Genomic DNA, 15,089 nt, shown 5'->3' with positions numbered 1-15,089 from the left:
ACGGATTTTCCATATCGCGCGATCCGTGGGTGCCGTGTCGTGTGATCATTGAATCGCGCTGAATTTTGGATAGGTCGGTCTACGTGACTTCAGGATCGCGTAGGATTCGACGGATTGCGAATCGGAGTCCCGGATACTCCGGAATCGCGAACCCTGGGGCTAGGGTTAGGGTTTTAAGCGATAACGCGATTTTGGCCAATCCGACCGTCCGTTTCGGGCCAAATTCGCAGAACATGGTTCCCGTCCTATGAGAAATCTTCAGGGAAGTCCAGATTGGCCATCGGAGATTGTGGACCCCACGGGTCCCGGGTCGGCCGATCTGACAGTTATCGCTTAGCTGAGTATCGGACCTCCCAAAAACTGGTCCAACTGTCTGAAAAAGCTAATGTGGGTATAGGAGTAATTTGAGTTGAAAAGCACGTATTTTTAGGAGCTGGGGGCAGGGTGTTTAGTTGAATTTCGTTTTATTCAGCAGTTTATTAATTTAATCTTTCGGGGTAATCAGGCACCAGGAGCTCGGCAGGAGTGCAAAAGAGACCTTCGAGGGGTCGAAGTAGCTCGAACCATCTGTGAGTGGACCTTCTTTCCTAAATCAGATTTCATAAATGTTTTGATGTGTTTATATATAAATAAGTTCTATAAATGAGTTTATATTGATTTTATATAAATAAGTTTTCAGAATGAATTTATTTGAATAAGTTTCTTTATTTAGTCTTTGAGTAAGTTTTATTACGATTTCGAACATGATCAGTACAGTAACAGGTCTATAAGTCGGTGCTGCTTATTTACCAGTTATAGAAACAGAGTTTGAACAGAGTTTGAATTTCGAATTAGTTGAGACCGCAGCACGACTTGAGTTTTACAGTTATTCTTCAGATAGTTTTTTTTTAAAGGAATTTATTTTAAAACCACCTCGTACCCGTTTTCTTTGGTGATTACCCAGAGTTGGACCGATGTCTACGGACATCCAGTCTGATTATAGTTCAGTCAGTGCACTTGACTTGCCTCACGAGTTTCGGGGACGCTCGGACCGTGAGTGCCAGGATTTGCGGCTCGGCAGACTTGGTGTCCCGAGACCTGCCAGGATTGCGGCTCGGCTGACTCTGTGTCCCCGAGACCTGCCAGGATTGCGGATCAGGCTGACTACGGTCCCCTGCATCCTGCCAGAGCGACTCGAGCTGACTTGGTGTCACCGAGGAATCTGCCGGCGGGACAGGCTGATCATAGTCTCCTGATTTCGCCAGTTTGCGGCTCGGGTAGCCTGTGTGACGCCCGAGACCTGCCAGGGAATTGACGGAAATGACAGGGGTACAACTTGGTGGTATTTTCAATGGATTTTGAGTTGCTTTTATTCAGTTATGATTTTCAGTGATTTTAAATCAGCTTTTCTGATTTTTCAAGCATAGATACCTTTATATTTGTTCAGTTATGCAAGGTTTGAGTACATAATTTTTATACATGTTGATTTCAGCACTCTTATGCAAGCTTTGATTTCAGTGGTTTTGTATGAAATTTTCGAGCTTGAATATGACTAATATAGAATGCCTTGAGTTGAATATGCTTGGCGCAGAAAGTACGTATTCAGTTTATTTAGCTAAATTTCTTTTTATAATGAGGGATGTTATGATTATGAAAATTGTTTTGAAGAACATTATTGTTGTCCACTCACATTTTCAAACTGTTTTTCGCCCCCAGGCCATAGAGGTACGCAGATCCACCACCGGGCCAGTCCGAGCTTCCGCACCGCCAAGTAAGGTAGAGTTGTAGAAAATCCTTTAAACCTGGAGAACTTGAGAATATGCTCTGATATCCAGTTGAAAATTTGGAGATTAGAATTGAATCGATTACTGAAAACATTCTGGCTGTTGGGTGAAATATTTGAGATTGTTTGACAGATGAAAAATTTTGGGATTGGCCAAAATACAGAGGAAACTCTGCCGAATTTTCGGCAGAAGTCTAAGGCAATTTAAGGAGAAATTGAAGTAAGAAGGGTAAAAAGGTCATTTGTGCCCGACATTCGCCAGGTGTCGGACACGTACAGGACTTGGCTCGAATTCCAAAGTGAAAATTGGGTCGGGTCCTGTCAAAAAATCAGTAATTTTTTTGGTATTTTTTTCATTTTTTTATTGTTTACGTCGACGTGACGTTAGCACGTTGACATCATCCTTGCCCTCGGGCCAGCCCAGTTGGCTGGGTCCCACCATTTGCCCGGGCTTGCTTTTGTTGCTGGAAACCACTTTTTTGCCCAAACTCCCCCCAGCCCGAGTCCAGCCTTAGCTGCTGGAAATGCTCTAACAAACAAAAACAAAAAACTAACAGAGAGAGAGAGAGAGAGAGAGAGAGAGAGAGAGAGAGAGAGAGAGATGAAATGTGATTGACGCCATGTTTTCTTCTGCTTATACATAGCTAACACTATTGTAGGCAGGCAGACATGGACCATTTATTCACATGTTTGTGAGCCAACGAAATTTCTGAAATTTCTAATGGCCCAACAACATGACACATTGTCCAAGCATAATTAGCTACATCAACCGCTAACTTAGGTTAAGTACACACAAATACACACACATTCATATATATATATATATATATATATATATATATATATATATACACACATGACACATTCCCTCACATTTGTTTCTGCCACAAACATGATTGTTTTCACAAGATGAGGTTCTAATCTTTTCTAGTTTGGAACCCAAAGAAGGTTCCCACTAGGCAAGAAATGGCAGACAGGGACAGTTCCTGGCTTAATTTTGAGAAGCTGGAAAGCCAAAAGCTTAATGTTCCATTTTCTTGTATCGCTGTGGCAAACAGCAACCGCTTCTGCTTTTGTTCCATCAGCTCCCACCAAAGAAACCTTGTAAGCCCTTGTTGAACGGATTTCATGGCAGTAAAACACAGCATACACATACTTCTGCTTATGGCAGACCACCGACCTCTCTCCAATTTTCTCCACTCTCCTCGCAATCCTATATTCCTGCTTGTTTTCTACGTCCACTTTTGTTGAGAACACCTCAGCATATTTCCCGAGCTTCGAAACACTGAAATCGACTAAAGATTCTAAGGACGTCGCGCAATACTTGTCTTCCCCTTCGATGCTTGGTTCCTCGCATTCTTCGATTGTTTGCTTCACTATCTCTGCTTCTGCTGATTCAGGTTTCAGCGAAAAGCGGTTTAGAATCTCGGATAACTTGCTGCTTGAAAAGGGTTGGGCCCTTGCAACTAGACGTGGCAAAAATTTAGCATTGTTTGTGGTTTTGGGGAAGTGTAAGGTCATTTTCTTCCCCAAATGCAGATCTTTTTCGAAGAAGAAAGTAGTAACATCTTGCTCAACGGGGATTTTTCCTGTGGCGGCTTTGGCATAGCTTTCTGGACCTGCAGTGGGAAATGCAGACCCAGATTGAATGGTATTGATGTTCAAAGCATCCTTGCTGATCCCAGTGTATGTGCTTTTGCCTTCTGTCCCAGGCCAGTTCTCTGTATAAGCAACAAGAAACATTTAAAAAAGTTTAAATATGCAGCTACAAAAGTTGTACACATAATTTTAAGTTGATTCTTCTGTCTGTTGTTTGATTGCTTTAAGTCTTGCTTGTAAACTTCATGGTACAATTAGTAGAAAAGCTTGCTCAAAGCTACAATTAGTATAAATTTTGTAGCCAGTTGAACTTCTGGTTGATTTCCTTAATACAGGAGCACATGTTAAAAAATCAAAAACAAAAAGAAAGCGCCCACACACACAGAGGACAGGGGATCTGGTTTATTGCTTGTTTGCAATAGCTAAAGTTTACCAACGAGCCTAGCCTAGAATAATGAAACTACAAAGCTCAAACTTGTGCCATAAATTACATCCTTACCAACTGTGATGAAAATATATAGCTACAAAAAAGAATGGGTTTTTTTTTTTTTTGGGGGTGTATTTGAAGCTAACCTGGGTGTAAAAGTTCCTGCACAGCTTGGGGTATTGGAGTTTTTGGCAAAGCTGACTGCCAGTAAGTCTCCCAGGATACATCTTCAGAAGCAAAGACTCCAACCAGCAATATGACCTGCATCAACCGTTAACTTGGGTTAAGTACACACAGAAACACACACGAGACTAATTACTAATTAAGATTTTGTTTGTGGACCTTATTGAAAACTTACATAGAGGAAAGAAGAAAGGAAAATGAAACGAAAGTGCTCCATTGTAGTGAACTCTGAGATGCTGAGTGTGTAATGGAGTGAGTGCTTATATTTGTAGGACTTGAATTCTGAGGCAAAAGTTGACAAGACTAGCACATACTGCAACTTGATCCTTCTGCTTTTCATTTTGGGGCAATGATACAAGCAAAGCAACAAAAACATTCACCTAATGCAGTACAAATCAATGCTTGTGAACTATACTTTCTGTAACTATCTTATCTTTTGTTATAAAAAAAAAAAAGATGCCTAGTAGACACACACCAAGGAAAAGCGGGTCAAAAGCAACATGGTTGAATATATAAACAAGAAGACAAATGCAATTGTCCAAAATCACATTCACGGAATTGGATTTGGAGAAAATACCAAATTTACATTCAAAAGGCAGCAAACTCTTGTCTTGTGTACTTTCATTGTGTCCTCAAATAAAGAGAAGTTGAGTTTAGTGACAACTCATGACTGATGCATGCACATGGAAAGAAAAAATGGCCGAAGTCACGAGTTTGGGTTGAACGGCCCCCCACCTCTTTTGTGCACATCCTTTGCAAGGATGGACTCCTTTGTACTCACTATGTCTAATTTGGTTGTTGACTGGTCTTGAATCATTTTGACATCCTTATAGTTGGATCGTTTTTCTGGCGCTTTTCTTCTTGATCAGTTTAATGTATTGTTTGGTTTTTGAACTCTCTATGTTTTGTCTGTTTCCTTGCATGGACAGACTTGTTTTCCTCTGTATGGGCGTAAGACTCTTGTTTAAGGGTTCTTGTGCTTTGAATATAAGATCATTTCGACCAAAAAAAAAAAAAAAAAAAAAACCGTGTATCCTCGAGGGAATTTATAGCTCTAGCGAGAGTGAGGATACTTAGCTTTACAATTAAGGCTATAGTTCCAATCTCCTTTTTCATATGGCGTTCTTTGTAACAAAAGAATATTATATAATTAAAGAGTGCTGCTAAACGAACCCTAAAATTAACTGAGTACACCATACTATAAAAGTATATATTGAATTACTGATTTACCCTAATATAAAATGACCAAAAGGATATATGGAATTGTGAAACAAATATAATTTTAATAAGTACACCCTACTAACCATATTCAGCCCTAATTAAGAGATTGCTTGTCCTATTGTGTTTTTAACGAAAGAGGTGGTGATTGCAAGAACTTGGAATTGCAAAAAAAGTGTCAACAGTTTTAGTAGAAGCACAAATCCATATGAAAAGTCAAAGATTTATAAACACTATTAAAAAATCAAGCTAAAAATCAACTATAAAATAATGCTACAAATATTAGGGTGTACCAGGGTATTTTTGATAGTTTTATAGGGTGTACTTAGTTAATTTTACATTTTAATTAAAATATTAGGGTGTACTTAGATCATAGGGTGTACTCAGTTAATTATAGGATTCGTTTAGCAGCACTCATAATTAAATTGCTTAATTCGACTATTATTATACCTAAATGGAAGAATACAGTGTTATATTTCTATTTAGATTGGTGCACTAGATGCTAATTAAGTTATATCAGGTTTGAATGGAGTTTAAATTAGGTTATACCTTGTAGCCCAAAACTTTGTGGAATAAGGAAAGTTTTGAAGCCAATTAAAGGGGTCCTGTTTATTTCTTTTTGCGTGAATTGTTGCTTGATGGGCTTAAAGTGTTAGTCAAGTCAGCCCTCGGTGATTAATAGAGACGACTTAACCTAGCCCTATATTAGCTTAAGACCTTGCTTTCGTCAGGCATGTTCTCTAATCCTAATCTCATCATAAAGAGAGAGTTGAAACAGTTTCTGAGAGAGAGCAGAAGTCTTGAGTCGTTCGTGTCTTTTGCCAGAGTTGCTGCTGCTGTGATTGAATGAGTTTAGAGATCGTGTACTCAAGTAAGGTGGCACCATATATATGTCTTTTATATATTTTAAATTGTGTGGAAGATCATAGACACTTAATTTAGAAAAATATAACATACAGTGCTATGTATTTTAAGTGCATACAATGTATCTAATGTTTTATGTATTATCAAATCTAAATTATTTCTTTTACTGCATTTCATACAAACAAACCCTACATGCAGTCGGAGTAAAAAAGGTTCAATACATATTGGATATATGAAATGTAAACCTACGTGTCTGTCTATATCAATCTGCCGTGGAAAGCATATGCCAATTAATATCAATAATGCAATGGAGGATGTGACTTGAATTGAATAAAGGCATGCAACTTAAGAAATAAATTGACAAAAAAAAGGACAAAAGTGAGAACGAAAGAGAGAAAAAGAAAGGTTGAATCGCCATAGGACATAAAGATATCATCTAGTGTTTGGTCAATAGGGTTAGTCGTTTTATTAGTCCTTAAATTTAGATTCGATTTACATTTGAGTACCTCAATTTTCAAAATGGTTCCCGTGGTCCTTCAACTTCAGTTTCGTTAGGACAAATGGTCCTGCCGTTAATTTTGTTAACTTTTCTATTAAATGCAGGGGCAAAATGATATTTTTTTTATAAAAAATAATTAAAATATGAATAAAAAATTAAAATTAAACTCTCTCTCCCCCTCTATCCCTATTTCTACTCCCCCTAAACTTAATTTTTATTTTATTTTATTTTATTTTATTGTTATTTTAAAGATATGATTTTGTATTCATTTTTTTGGTTTTAATATAAAAATACCATTTTGCCCCTATATTTAGCAGAAAAAATTAACAAAATTGATGACATAACGATTTATCATAACAAAAGTGAAGTTAAAAGACCACGAAAATCATTTTGAAAATTAAGGTACTCAAATGCAAATCAAATCTAAATTTAGGGACTAATAAAATGATTAACCCTTAAGAAATAAATTGACAAAAAAAAGGACAAAAGCGAGAACGAAAGAGAGAAAAAGAAAGGTTGAATCGCCATAGGACATAAAGATATCGTCTAGTGTTTGGTCAACATAAGATTAAAGTTGAATATGTGGGACCTACGTCTTCTTCTCGGAAACCCACCTTCCCACCTTTGCGGTGTGGGCCGTTTGGTTTGGTACAGCATTATATTTGGAGGGACAGGCTTTCATTTTTAGGCCCAACCTTGTACCAAAAACTAAACAAATAAATAAATAATTCTGTCACCAGGCTTTTTATTTATTTATTTAAGAAAAGGGTAAATCACCCTTAATTATTTTTTGGGTATTACATCTTTTATAGAGGCAGAGCTTATCAATACAATAAGGCGCACCTCTATTAAAGAGATTATACATAAGGTTGTATATAAATATTATACGCCTAACATTTTCCTTTTTTTAATATAATTAATTTAGCACTCAGCCTCTTTATAAATAGTGAATTTCAACCTTACCATCCATGTTTTAAAATTTCATCCAATTTTCTATCAAAATGTCACTTGCTAGACAAAAACCCACCCCTAACCTCCGACTCATGCCTAGAGCTTTCTAGATTTTGGTAACTTCCCCTCGAGCTCATCTTGGCATAAAGCCATCACAAACAACTTGTCATTTTGTTCACTGGGGAAGAAGTCTGACCTCACACTTGTCATCTCGTTTGTTTTTCTGCTAATAGTAGTGTTGTGCCAAGTGCTTATGTGTGCCTCCCCAACATGGAAAATACTTGCCTCCTTTTATGAATGTAAGAACTCCTACTTTCTTGTTAATCACAGTTTGACATGTTAGCTAAGATTCTTCTTTTTGTATTTTTGATGAATTATTTTTGTATATGTGTCAAACTTTAATTTGCAATAAGTAGGAATGCCTCTTTCTAAGTAAGGAGAGAAGCAGTGTCCCTCAAACATATGGAAACAATAAATCGTTTGTGTTAAAAAAAAAAAAAAAGGAAGAATATTGAGAGGGCAGTAGAGAAAAGTTTTATATTTGTGAGAGGGCCACTCAAGAGTGAAATAATGGCCACCTCAAGATAGACAAAGTTTAGTGTAACGTGGTTGGTTGTTGTGTCCTTGTGTGTGTACAATAGATTGAAATAATTGCTTTCAGTCTGGATGCGTCTACAATAGGTTAGCTTATCTATTCATAATCCTTTTTTCTAATTGAAGGTAATACTCTAAACTACTTTAAATTAACATAATCTATAAGTAATGGGGTTTAAACCCGAGAGGAACGCTCACTGCACTGACCAAATGATCTAATCCACATCTGCATTTATAGTTATTCCTTGATTGCATTATCCAAATATAAGATACTAAATTTATAGCATAGCTACATAAGTTGAACCCCAAACCTTGACCTTTTGATCATTGGTTTCGAAGGTGATTACATATTAAGAAAACTTGGCTATAACTGTATATATTATCAATATAATGCAGAAATTGGAGTAGGTATCATTTTAATTAGGGGCATTTTGGTCCTCCTCTCTTGGTCTTCCAGTTGTTGTAGCAAGGGCAAACTTGCTTGTTTCCATATGTTCCAGGAGGCACACACAAGCACTTTGCACAACACTTTTGGCAGAAAAACAGACAAGGCTTCTTGTATGCTGTGGCCGAGCACCGAGTAGTGCACCGCGGTCCGCACTCTAAACACATAAGTTTAAGGTTAATTAGTCACATTAAGCCTTCAAAGCTCAACGGAAACAAAAACATCATTTGGAAAATCAGATTGTCATTTCTTAATAAGATCTGATTTTTTTTTATTACTCAAAAGCATGCTAGATTGAATGTTTATTTTACTGTTTTGACATTATACATCTCTAGTTAAGTTATGAACATGCATATGCAGGTAGATATTAAGATTAAATTATGAAAATATTCACATTTTTATAGGTATATATTAATGTAGTGATAAAAATAATAAAGTATTTTAAGGAAATTAAAAAAAAACCATCAATAGTGACGGCAATGGACCGATTTAAAATTGAGTATGACAAAACCATCCCCGTCTCTATTCTCCCAAACTTGCCCTGAATCGCTATTTTTTACCTAAGATTGCCCTTCTTCTTTTAATTTTGTGTGCCACCATAGTAGCTGGGTTGTCAGATAAATAGTAAAAGACAGAGAAAAAACAGGTAACATTTTAAACATTTTATTCCCATGGCCAATTTAAGCCCACGGTATACCCTCTTAATTACTTATGGTTGAATATATTTTGTATAGACTATTTTGGCCTTGTAAATTGTAATAGCTCCTCTTTTTCCAAAATTAGAAGATAAGAGTTAAATAAATGTACAACCCACCTTGAGGACGAAGGCTGCCTTGGGTAGTACCATACTGCAAAATTACAAAGAATAATTAAATTTTTTTTAATTAACCATAGAAATTAAGCTTCAACTTTATTCTGAACTGACGACAAAGAAAAATAATATATATATATATATAAATGGTCTCACTGGTTGGTAATTCTCCTGTTGTTGCAATGCTGATGTTTCCACAGTAGAGGCCTGCAAAATTCAATGGAAAACACATTAATGATTATAGTAGTGAGGGGGGGAGAGAGAGAGAGAGAGAGCTGCAGAAGTGCTAGGGTTACCTGGTTTGCTTTTAGTAAAACAAGCATCAAAGCTGCTACACAGAGCATGACATTGCTCAACTTAAAAGCCATTTTCTTTTCCTTGAAATTTGGATTGGAGATTTTAAAAAAAGATGAAGTTCAAAAGCGCAGGTTGAGATGATGATGATGAGAGAGAGAGAGAAAGAGAGTTGTGTGGAGTTATGAAGGAAGGTGGTGGTATTTATAAGCAGTTGCAGTGGGGCAGTAGCTATTTGCAGTATATTGGTTTTCAGGACATAATGCAAATTTCGAAAGAATTCTTCTGCTTTCTTGTAAGGTTGCGACAATGTTTGCCGTTTTAACAAGAAGGCACATGACATGGCTCACGTCATCTTATCTGCGCCATGATAAAGAGCAACAACTTCAGGTTTTAGTGAAATTTGTGAAAACTCTAAAGTATCCTTTCTTCCTTTTTATTTTTTATTTTTTTATTTTTAATATTTATAAATTTTAAATTTTAAAAAATGAAGATGAAAAACTATACCCTGTCTTCTCTGAGATAATATGAGGTTTTCGTTTCCATTCCTTATATCAATTTGTCACCTGCCTACCTATCTCTATTTTTTTTTTTGGTTGCCACATAATTGCAATTGTCCAAGGCTAAAATGGTAATTATGTCAGAAAAATGTGGGGACTGGTTGTTGATGGCCTCTTATCTCATCCATGTGCAAAGAAAAACAGTTGGGCATTGATAAGACCCCTCAGCATGTGTAATGCACATCTTGGACCCAAAAGCCACCGTCCATATGCTATAACAGTATCGACAGAGCGGGTTGATATTTTTCAAAATGATTGAGAGCTAATGTATCAAACAAAGAAACTAAAACTAAAACTAAAATACAAACCAAAGGTTTGTGAATTGTGAGGAGTTTGTTCAAACAAAGGTTTGTGTATCGTCAGACTGCAACTTTATTATTCTTTCATGTTTTTTCTCTTTGAAACTAAATCTGGACACAATTGTTTCATTCTTTCCCTCTTCTTTTTCATTTTTTTCATACTTTTCTTTCACAATTGTTTCAGTCTCTCTCTTCTTTTTTATTTTTTCCTTCTCTCGCTTTTTCTCAATTTTTCATTCTATCTGTTTTTTTTTTTTTTTTTTGGTCGTCATGTCTTGTCTCTCTCTCTCTTTGACACCAACTGTCACTGTTTGTTTGAGTACCTATGTTTTCTTTATAATTGACATGCTCCTACAAGAAATATACTTTAAGCAAATAATACCTTATTATTAAGACAAAGTTAAAAGAACTCATAAAATATAAAAGTTCTACAAATTACTTGTCCTTGCAATATCTCCTTGGTTAAACTTTATCTGTATAAAAGAAAATCTAAAAGATTCACAAGTCCCCATGCTTATTCTCAGAGCCTTAGACTCAAGTGCAAGATGTACCCCATATTCATGACTATAGTATGCAACCCACATTTGTACTTCTGGGTAACTTTTAGCCTGTTAGAGGAAAAATAAATGAGATATTTAGTGATATACCTATTTCTAGCACTAATATTATAAATAAACCCTACACAATTGAATTCCTATAAACAAACTCAAAAAAAACCCAAAAAATGATAGCTAGCCTTATTGAATTTAATATTGATTATTAAATTACTTTGATGCCATATTGAGTGCTTTGGGTATTTTTATGAGATTTTGGGGTTGGGCTTGTTTTAAGAAATTGATGGCAGTTTTGTAATTTATAAGAAGTTAAAATCTTTTTTGTTATGTTGTAAATGGACTTTGGGTGTGTTTCTAAAGTCCATTTTATATAGGGTATTTTTATAATTTGGGCCCCCATATTGGGTATAATAGTGAATCTCCCAAAATAAATATCTGAATGTGTTCAATTTTCTTGCAAATAAACTAACACACATATAAATATCAATATTACTTAAGGAGGAAGAACTCTCATATGTATTAGATAAATTTCCATTTGCATCATCACAAGTGGAAGATCTACATCAAAGGAAAACAATAATTAAGACAATTGATGCAATATTCATATATTTAAAAAAATCGAATAATAATTGCACATACTCACCCATTTTTTAGCACTGGACAATTTCTTTTATCATGCGATTGTCCAATTTTTCAGCATCCATGAAAACGCCTACCCCTACTCTTTGCTTTCTCTTTTCCTCTTTTTAGCCGTTTTCACAACCTTTTGCTCTAACTGGAAGTGGTTTATTAAACTTGTGTGCCCGAGTAGTACTACATTTTTCAGGAACTCCACTTGTAGCATCAACTATAGGTTTGATCTCCTCAAGCACATTTTGCAATGTTTTTGCAACGATGTCACTTGCCTCTTCATTGGTCATAGCTTTATCAATTGCATCTGAAGCGAGTTTAAACAATCTAGTGCTTCTCACAAGAAATGATTTGTTAGAAAAATTATTTAATTCTAGACAGTCATAAAAAAAAACTCTCTCAAAATTTTCATTTTTAGTCCATCTCTTCAAGATATATTGATGTGGCAAATAAGTGAACCGCATAGTATTCAAAAATGCCAAAATGTGTCTACATGTGATTCCTTGACTCTCAAATTTTTTGCAAATACACGAAGCAAAATCCCCTTCTTTTTAATGAACAATTTCTCGCACTTTGGAACTATGGTCATTATTTCTCCTCTCAACTTTGTACAGACAATAATTGGCAGTCTTTCTTGTCAACTCAACCATATATAACAAACTGCACCATAATTCATCTTGAAATTCACAGAAAATCTTACATGTGTATTGTCCCAGCCATTTGCTTTTCCATCTCTAATGGCAATTTCAACACATGATTCTCATTCTTATCAATATGATTAGCATTTAACTCATCATGATGATGTTGTCGTACAAGTGCCCTATTAAACCGTGTTATAAAGTCGGTTAAAGAATTCTTTTTAGAAACATATCCCTTGAAGAATGCATGGAAACTTTCTACTCGCTGACCACTTGTTATTATGGCTAAAAAAACATGATTCACATATGCAGGATCCTAACTTGAACAAATTTCATACAATAACTGCAACCAGTCATTACCTTGTTACTCATTTTTTTCCACTTTGAGTCAAATTCTTTAGTGCTTTCTGATTCCCATATACATTTTCTAAAATCTTCAAAATAATCTCTATACTTGACCCCACCTAGCCTTTATGAGAATTTATCTAGTATGTGCCAACTGCAATACCTGTGAGTTATATTTGGAAAAGCTTGTCATTGCTGGATCTTGATTAGTAATAATCATTTTAGGGGAACCTCCAAGCATGACTTTCTTAAATTGTTCAAATAGCCAAATAAAAGAATTAGTGGTCTCATCACTTAGGAATGAACAAGCAAACACTATTGTTTGGCCATGATTATTGGCCCCTACAAATGGTGCAAATATCATACCATACTGATTAGTGTTAGAAGTAGTATCAAACACAACCACATCGCCAAAAAACTTGTAAGCCTTTCTAGATTTTGTGTTAGACCAAGAAACAATGAGTAATTCTATCTTTTTCATCAGCCTCAATCTTAAAAGTGATGGATAGATTCTTTTCTTGCTCTAGCTGGAAATGCTCATACAACATATCTGCATCATGTCCCTTCAACCCATTATGCAAATTTCTTTCATTATTGTACATATCCTTCTCTAGGCATCCAACATTTTCTATTCCCCCAACTTGCATTTCAAGAAGGCTGTTGATGTGTAGGTATATTTGCTGCTGAAAATTGTTGGGTTATACACTTATGAGAATCTAAAACTCTACGATGAGACCTTAACAAGTATACTCTTTTAGGACTTGTTAATGGGTGGTTGTGACCCTCCATAAATAGGCTGACCACATAGGTTCCTGATTTCGACTTCACCACAACAAGCTTTGCCTTACAACTCTCTCAAGTAAAACCATTACGCTTTTTTTTTTCCCTCACCAACTCCTTTAGTGGGTACTCCCACTTTAAAACACACATACTCCTTTCATTGGATTTCATTAGTTTCTTTATTCTTCCTACTAGAATTGATTTTGACACTGAACCCACCTTTCTTGGCATAATATTGTAGAACTCGTGAGCATCATCTAATGACTGAAATTCTTGGTATGATTTTGTCTTGTGGTAATCTCTTAGTTGCTGTATGTAAATTTTGTGACACGAATCTGAATCTAAATTTAATCCATGTTGCCCAACCCCTTCAGAATGGCCATCTAATTCTTAGGCCATGTAATCCATCTTGATGAAATGATTACAATGAAAACAATTTAAAAAAAAATTCATAGAAATCAGAGAAGAATATTTCTAAAAGAAGAAACAAAGAAAAAATAAAAATCCTAGAAATAGAAACTAAGAAAATAACTAAAATAATACTTGCTTGAACTTAGAAGGATGAATTGAGTTGTAGGGTTTGTTAAAGATGTTTGCCAAACCAAAATTATGCAAGGAGGAAGTGGAAACAAATAGTGGTTGCAAGGAGGAGCAGAGGAAGAAAAGAAGAAGTTGCAAGGAGAAGACGTGTGCATGCGATGGACTGTTTTGGCCATGCGACGGTCGTTTCTGGCAAGAGCTTGAGATGCCTTCTCTGTCTCCAATGACCAGTTGCCTATTCCTAGCGACTGAGCTCCTCATGAACAGTGTAATGCGTATGTTTGACGTATTGGCATGTTTTGACAAGGATTTCCTATTATTTTGGGGTTTTGTAGCCTAATTTAATAGGGTTTTAGTTTCCTATTCCTAGTTAACTTGTAGCAAAATTCCTATGCATTATAAATAGGAATTTTAGGGCTAGGTTAAAAATAAGAGAGAAAAGAGAGAGACACGAAAGAATTCTAGAGGGAATTATAGGGTGTTTACAAGAGCATCAAAGGGTTTAAGTAAGGGTGAGAGAAAAGAGAGCTAGAGTTCTTGTGAGAGCTAAGGGGGTTCAAGTTGTAACTAAAGTTGTTCTTACATATTAGTGAATTTCTCGAGTGGATCACCAAAATGACGTAGGCACTAGGTCGAACCTTTATAAATCTTTGTGTTCTTGTGTGTTTACTTTTCAGTTCGTGTATGTGCTTTATCTTTGTTGTGGCCTATGTATGTGATAGTTGAGTATTCCATCAACGACAAGGATCGTTGTCCAACAAGCTCTTCATGAAGGAGGAGCTCCACTCTTTAAAGATGGAGGAGGGCGCAAACATGATGGAGCATGTTAGTGCCTTTAATAAGTGTATTGTGGATTTGCAAAGAACATATGAGGTTCATAAGTTGGAAGACAAGGCTGTGATGTTGTTGACATACCTGCCTTCATCTTACAAGCACTTCTGCATGAGGCTTATATTCAGCAAGGGACCTTTGAAGTATGAAACGGTTATGCAAGACATCTTGATGCATGACGTGATGCTTCAATGTTTTGGAGATGGCTCTCGAAGTAAAGGTCTCGTGGCAAGGACCAAAGGGTGGGGTTAATCAAACAAGCGCG

The 15,089-nt window shown here is 36.1% G+C and overlaps 2 protein-coding genes across 2 annotated transcripts; both read right to left on the bottom strand.

Annotated features, from left to right (window-relative positions):
• Positions 1-2,354: 2,354 nt before the first annotated feature.
• Positions 2,355-4,300, bottom strand: LOC117624638 (BURP domain-containing protein 3-like). Its single transcript, XM_034356014.1, has 3 exons — positions 4,147-4,300; positions 3,935-4,049; positions 2,355-3,483 (listed from the first exon to the last, which is right to left on the bottom strand). Exons 1-3 carry the CDS (start codon positions 4,186-4,188, stop codon positions 2,690-2,692), a joined length of 951 nt encoding a protein of 316 aa, XP_034211905.1. The 5' UTR covers positions 4,189-4,300; the 3' UTR covers positions 2,355-2,689.
• A 4,000-nt stretch (positions 4,301-8,300) lies between these two features.
• On the bottom strand, positions 8,301-9,937 carry LOC117624787 (protein GAST1-like). Its single transcript, XM_034356236.1, has 4 exons — positions 9,650-9,937; positions 9,510-9,560; positions 9,357-9,390; positions 8,301-8,699 (listed from the first exon to the last, which is right to left on the bottom strand). The coding sequence occupies exons 1-4, from the start codon at positions 9,719-9,721 to the stop codon at positions 8,518-8,520; spliced, it is 339 nt and encodes a 112-aa protein (XP_034212127.1). The 5' UTR covers positions 9,722-9,937; the 3' UTR covers positions 8,301-8,517.
• Positions 9,938-15,089: the final 5,152 nt, after the last annotated feature.

Source organism: Prunus dulcis, chromosome 4, assembly GCF_902201215.1.
Source record: "Prunus dulcis chromosome 4, ALMONDv2, whole genome shotgun sequence".
Lineage (NCBI taxonomy): Eukaryota > Viridiplantae > Streptophyta > Magnoliopsida > Rosales > Rosaceae > Prunus > Prunus dulcis.
This window is presented reverse-complemented; position numbering and strand designations above follow the sequence as displayed.

Bases quoted from the DNA above. Each gene is read 5' to 3' on its own strand.
- LOC117624787 (XM_034356236.1), bottom strand. From the start codon at position 9,721: ATGGCTTTTAAGTTGAGCAATGTCATGCTCTGTGTAGCAGCTTTGATG. The intron at 9,561-9,649 runs GTAACCCTAGCA...TGAATTTTGCAG, and splicing joins TTTTACTAAAAGCAAACCAG to GCCTCTACTGTGGAAACATC. The intron at 9,391-9,509 runs GTGAGACCATTT...GTAATTTTGCAG, and splicing joins AACAGGAGAATTACCAACCA to TATGGTACTACCCAAGGCAG.
- LOC117624638 (XM_034356014.1), bottom strand. From the start codon at position 4,188: ATGGAGCACTTTCGTTTCATTTTCCTTTCTTCTTTCCTCTAT. The intron at 4,050-4,146 runs GTAAGTTTTCAA...CGGTTGATGCAG, and splicing joins TCCTTTCTTCTTTCCTCTAT to GTCATATTGCTGGTTGGAGT. The intron at 3,484-3,934 runs GTTAGCTTCAAA...TTGCTTATACAG, and splicing joins GCAGGAACTTTTACACCCAG to AGAACTGGCCTGGGACAGAA.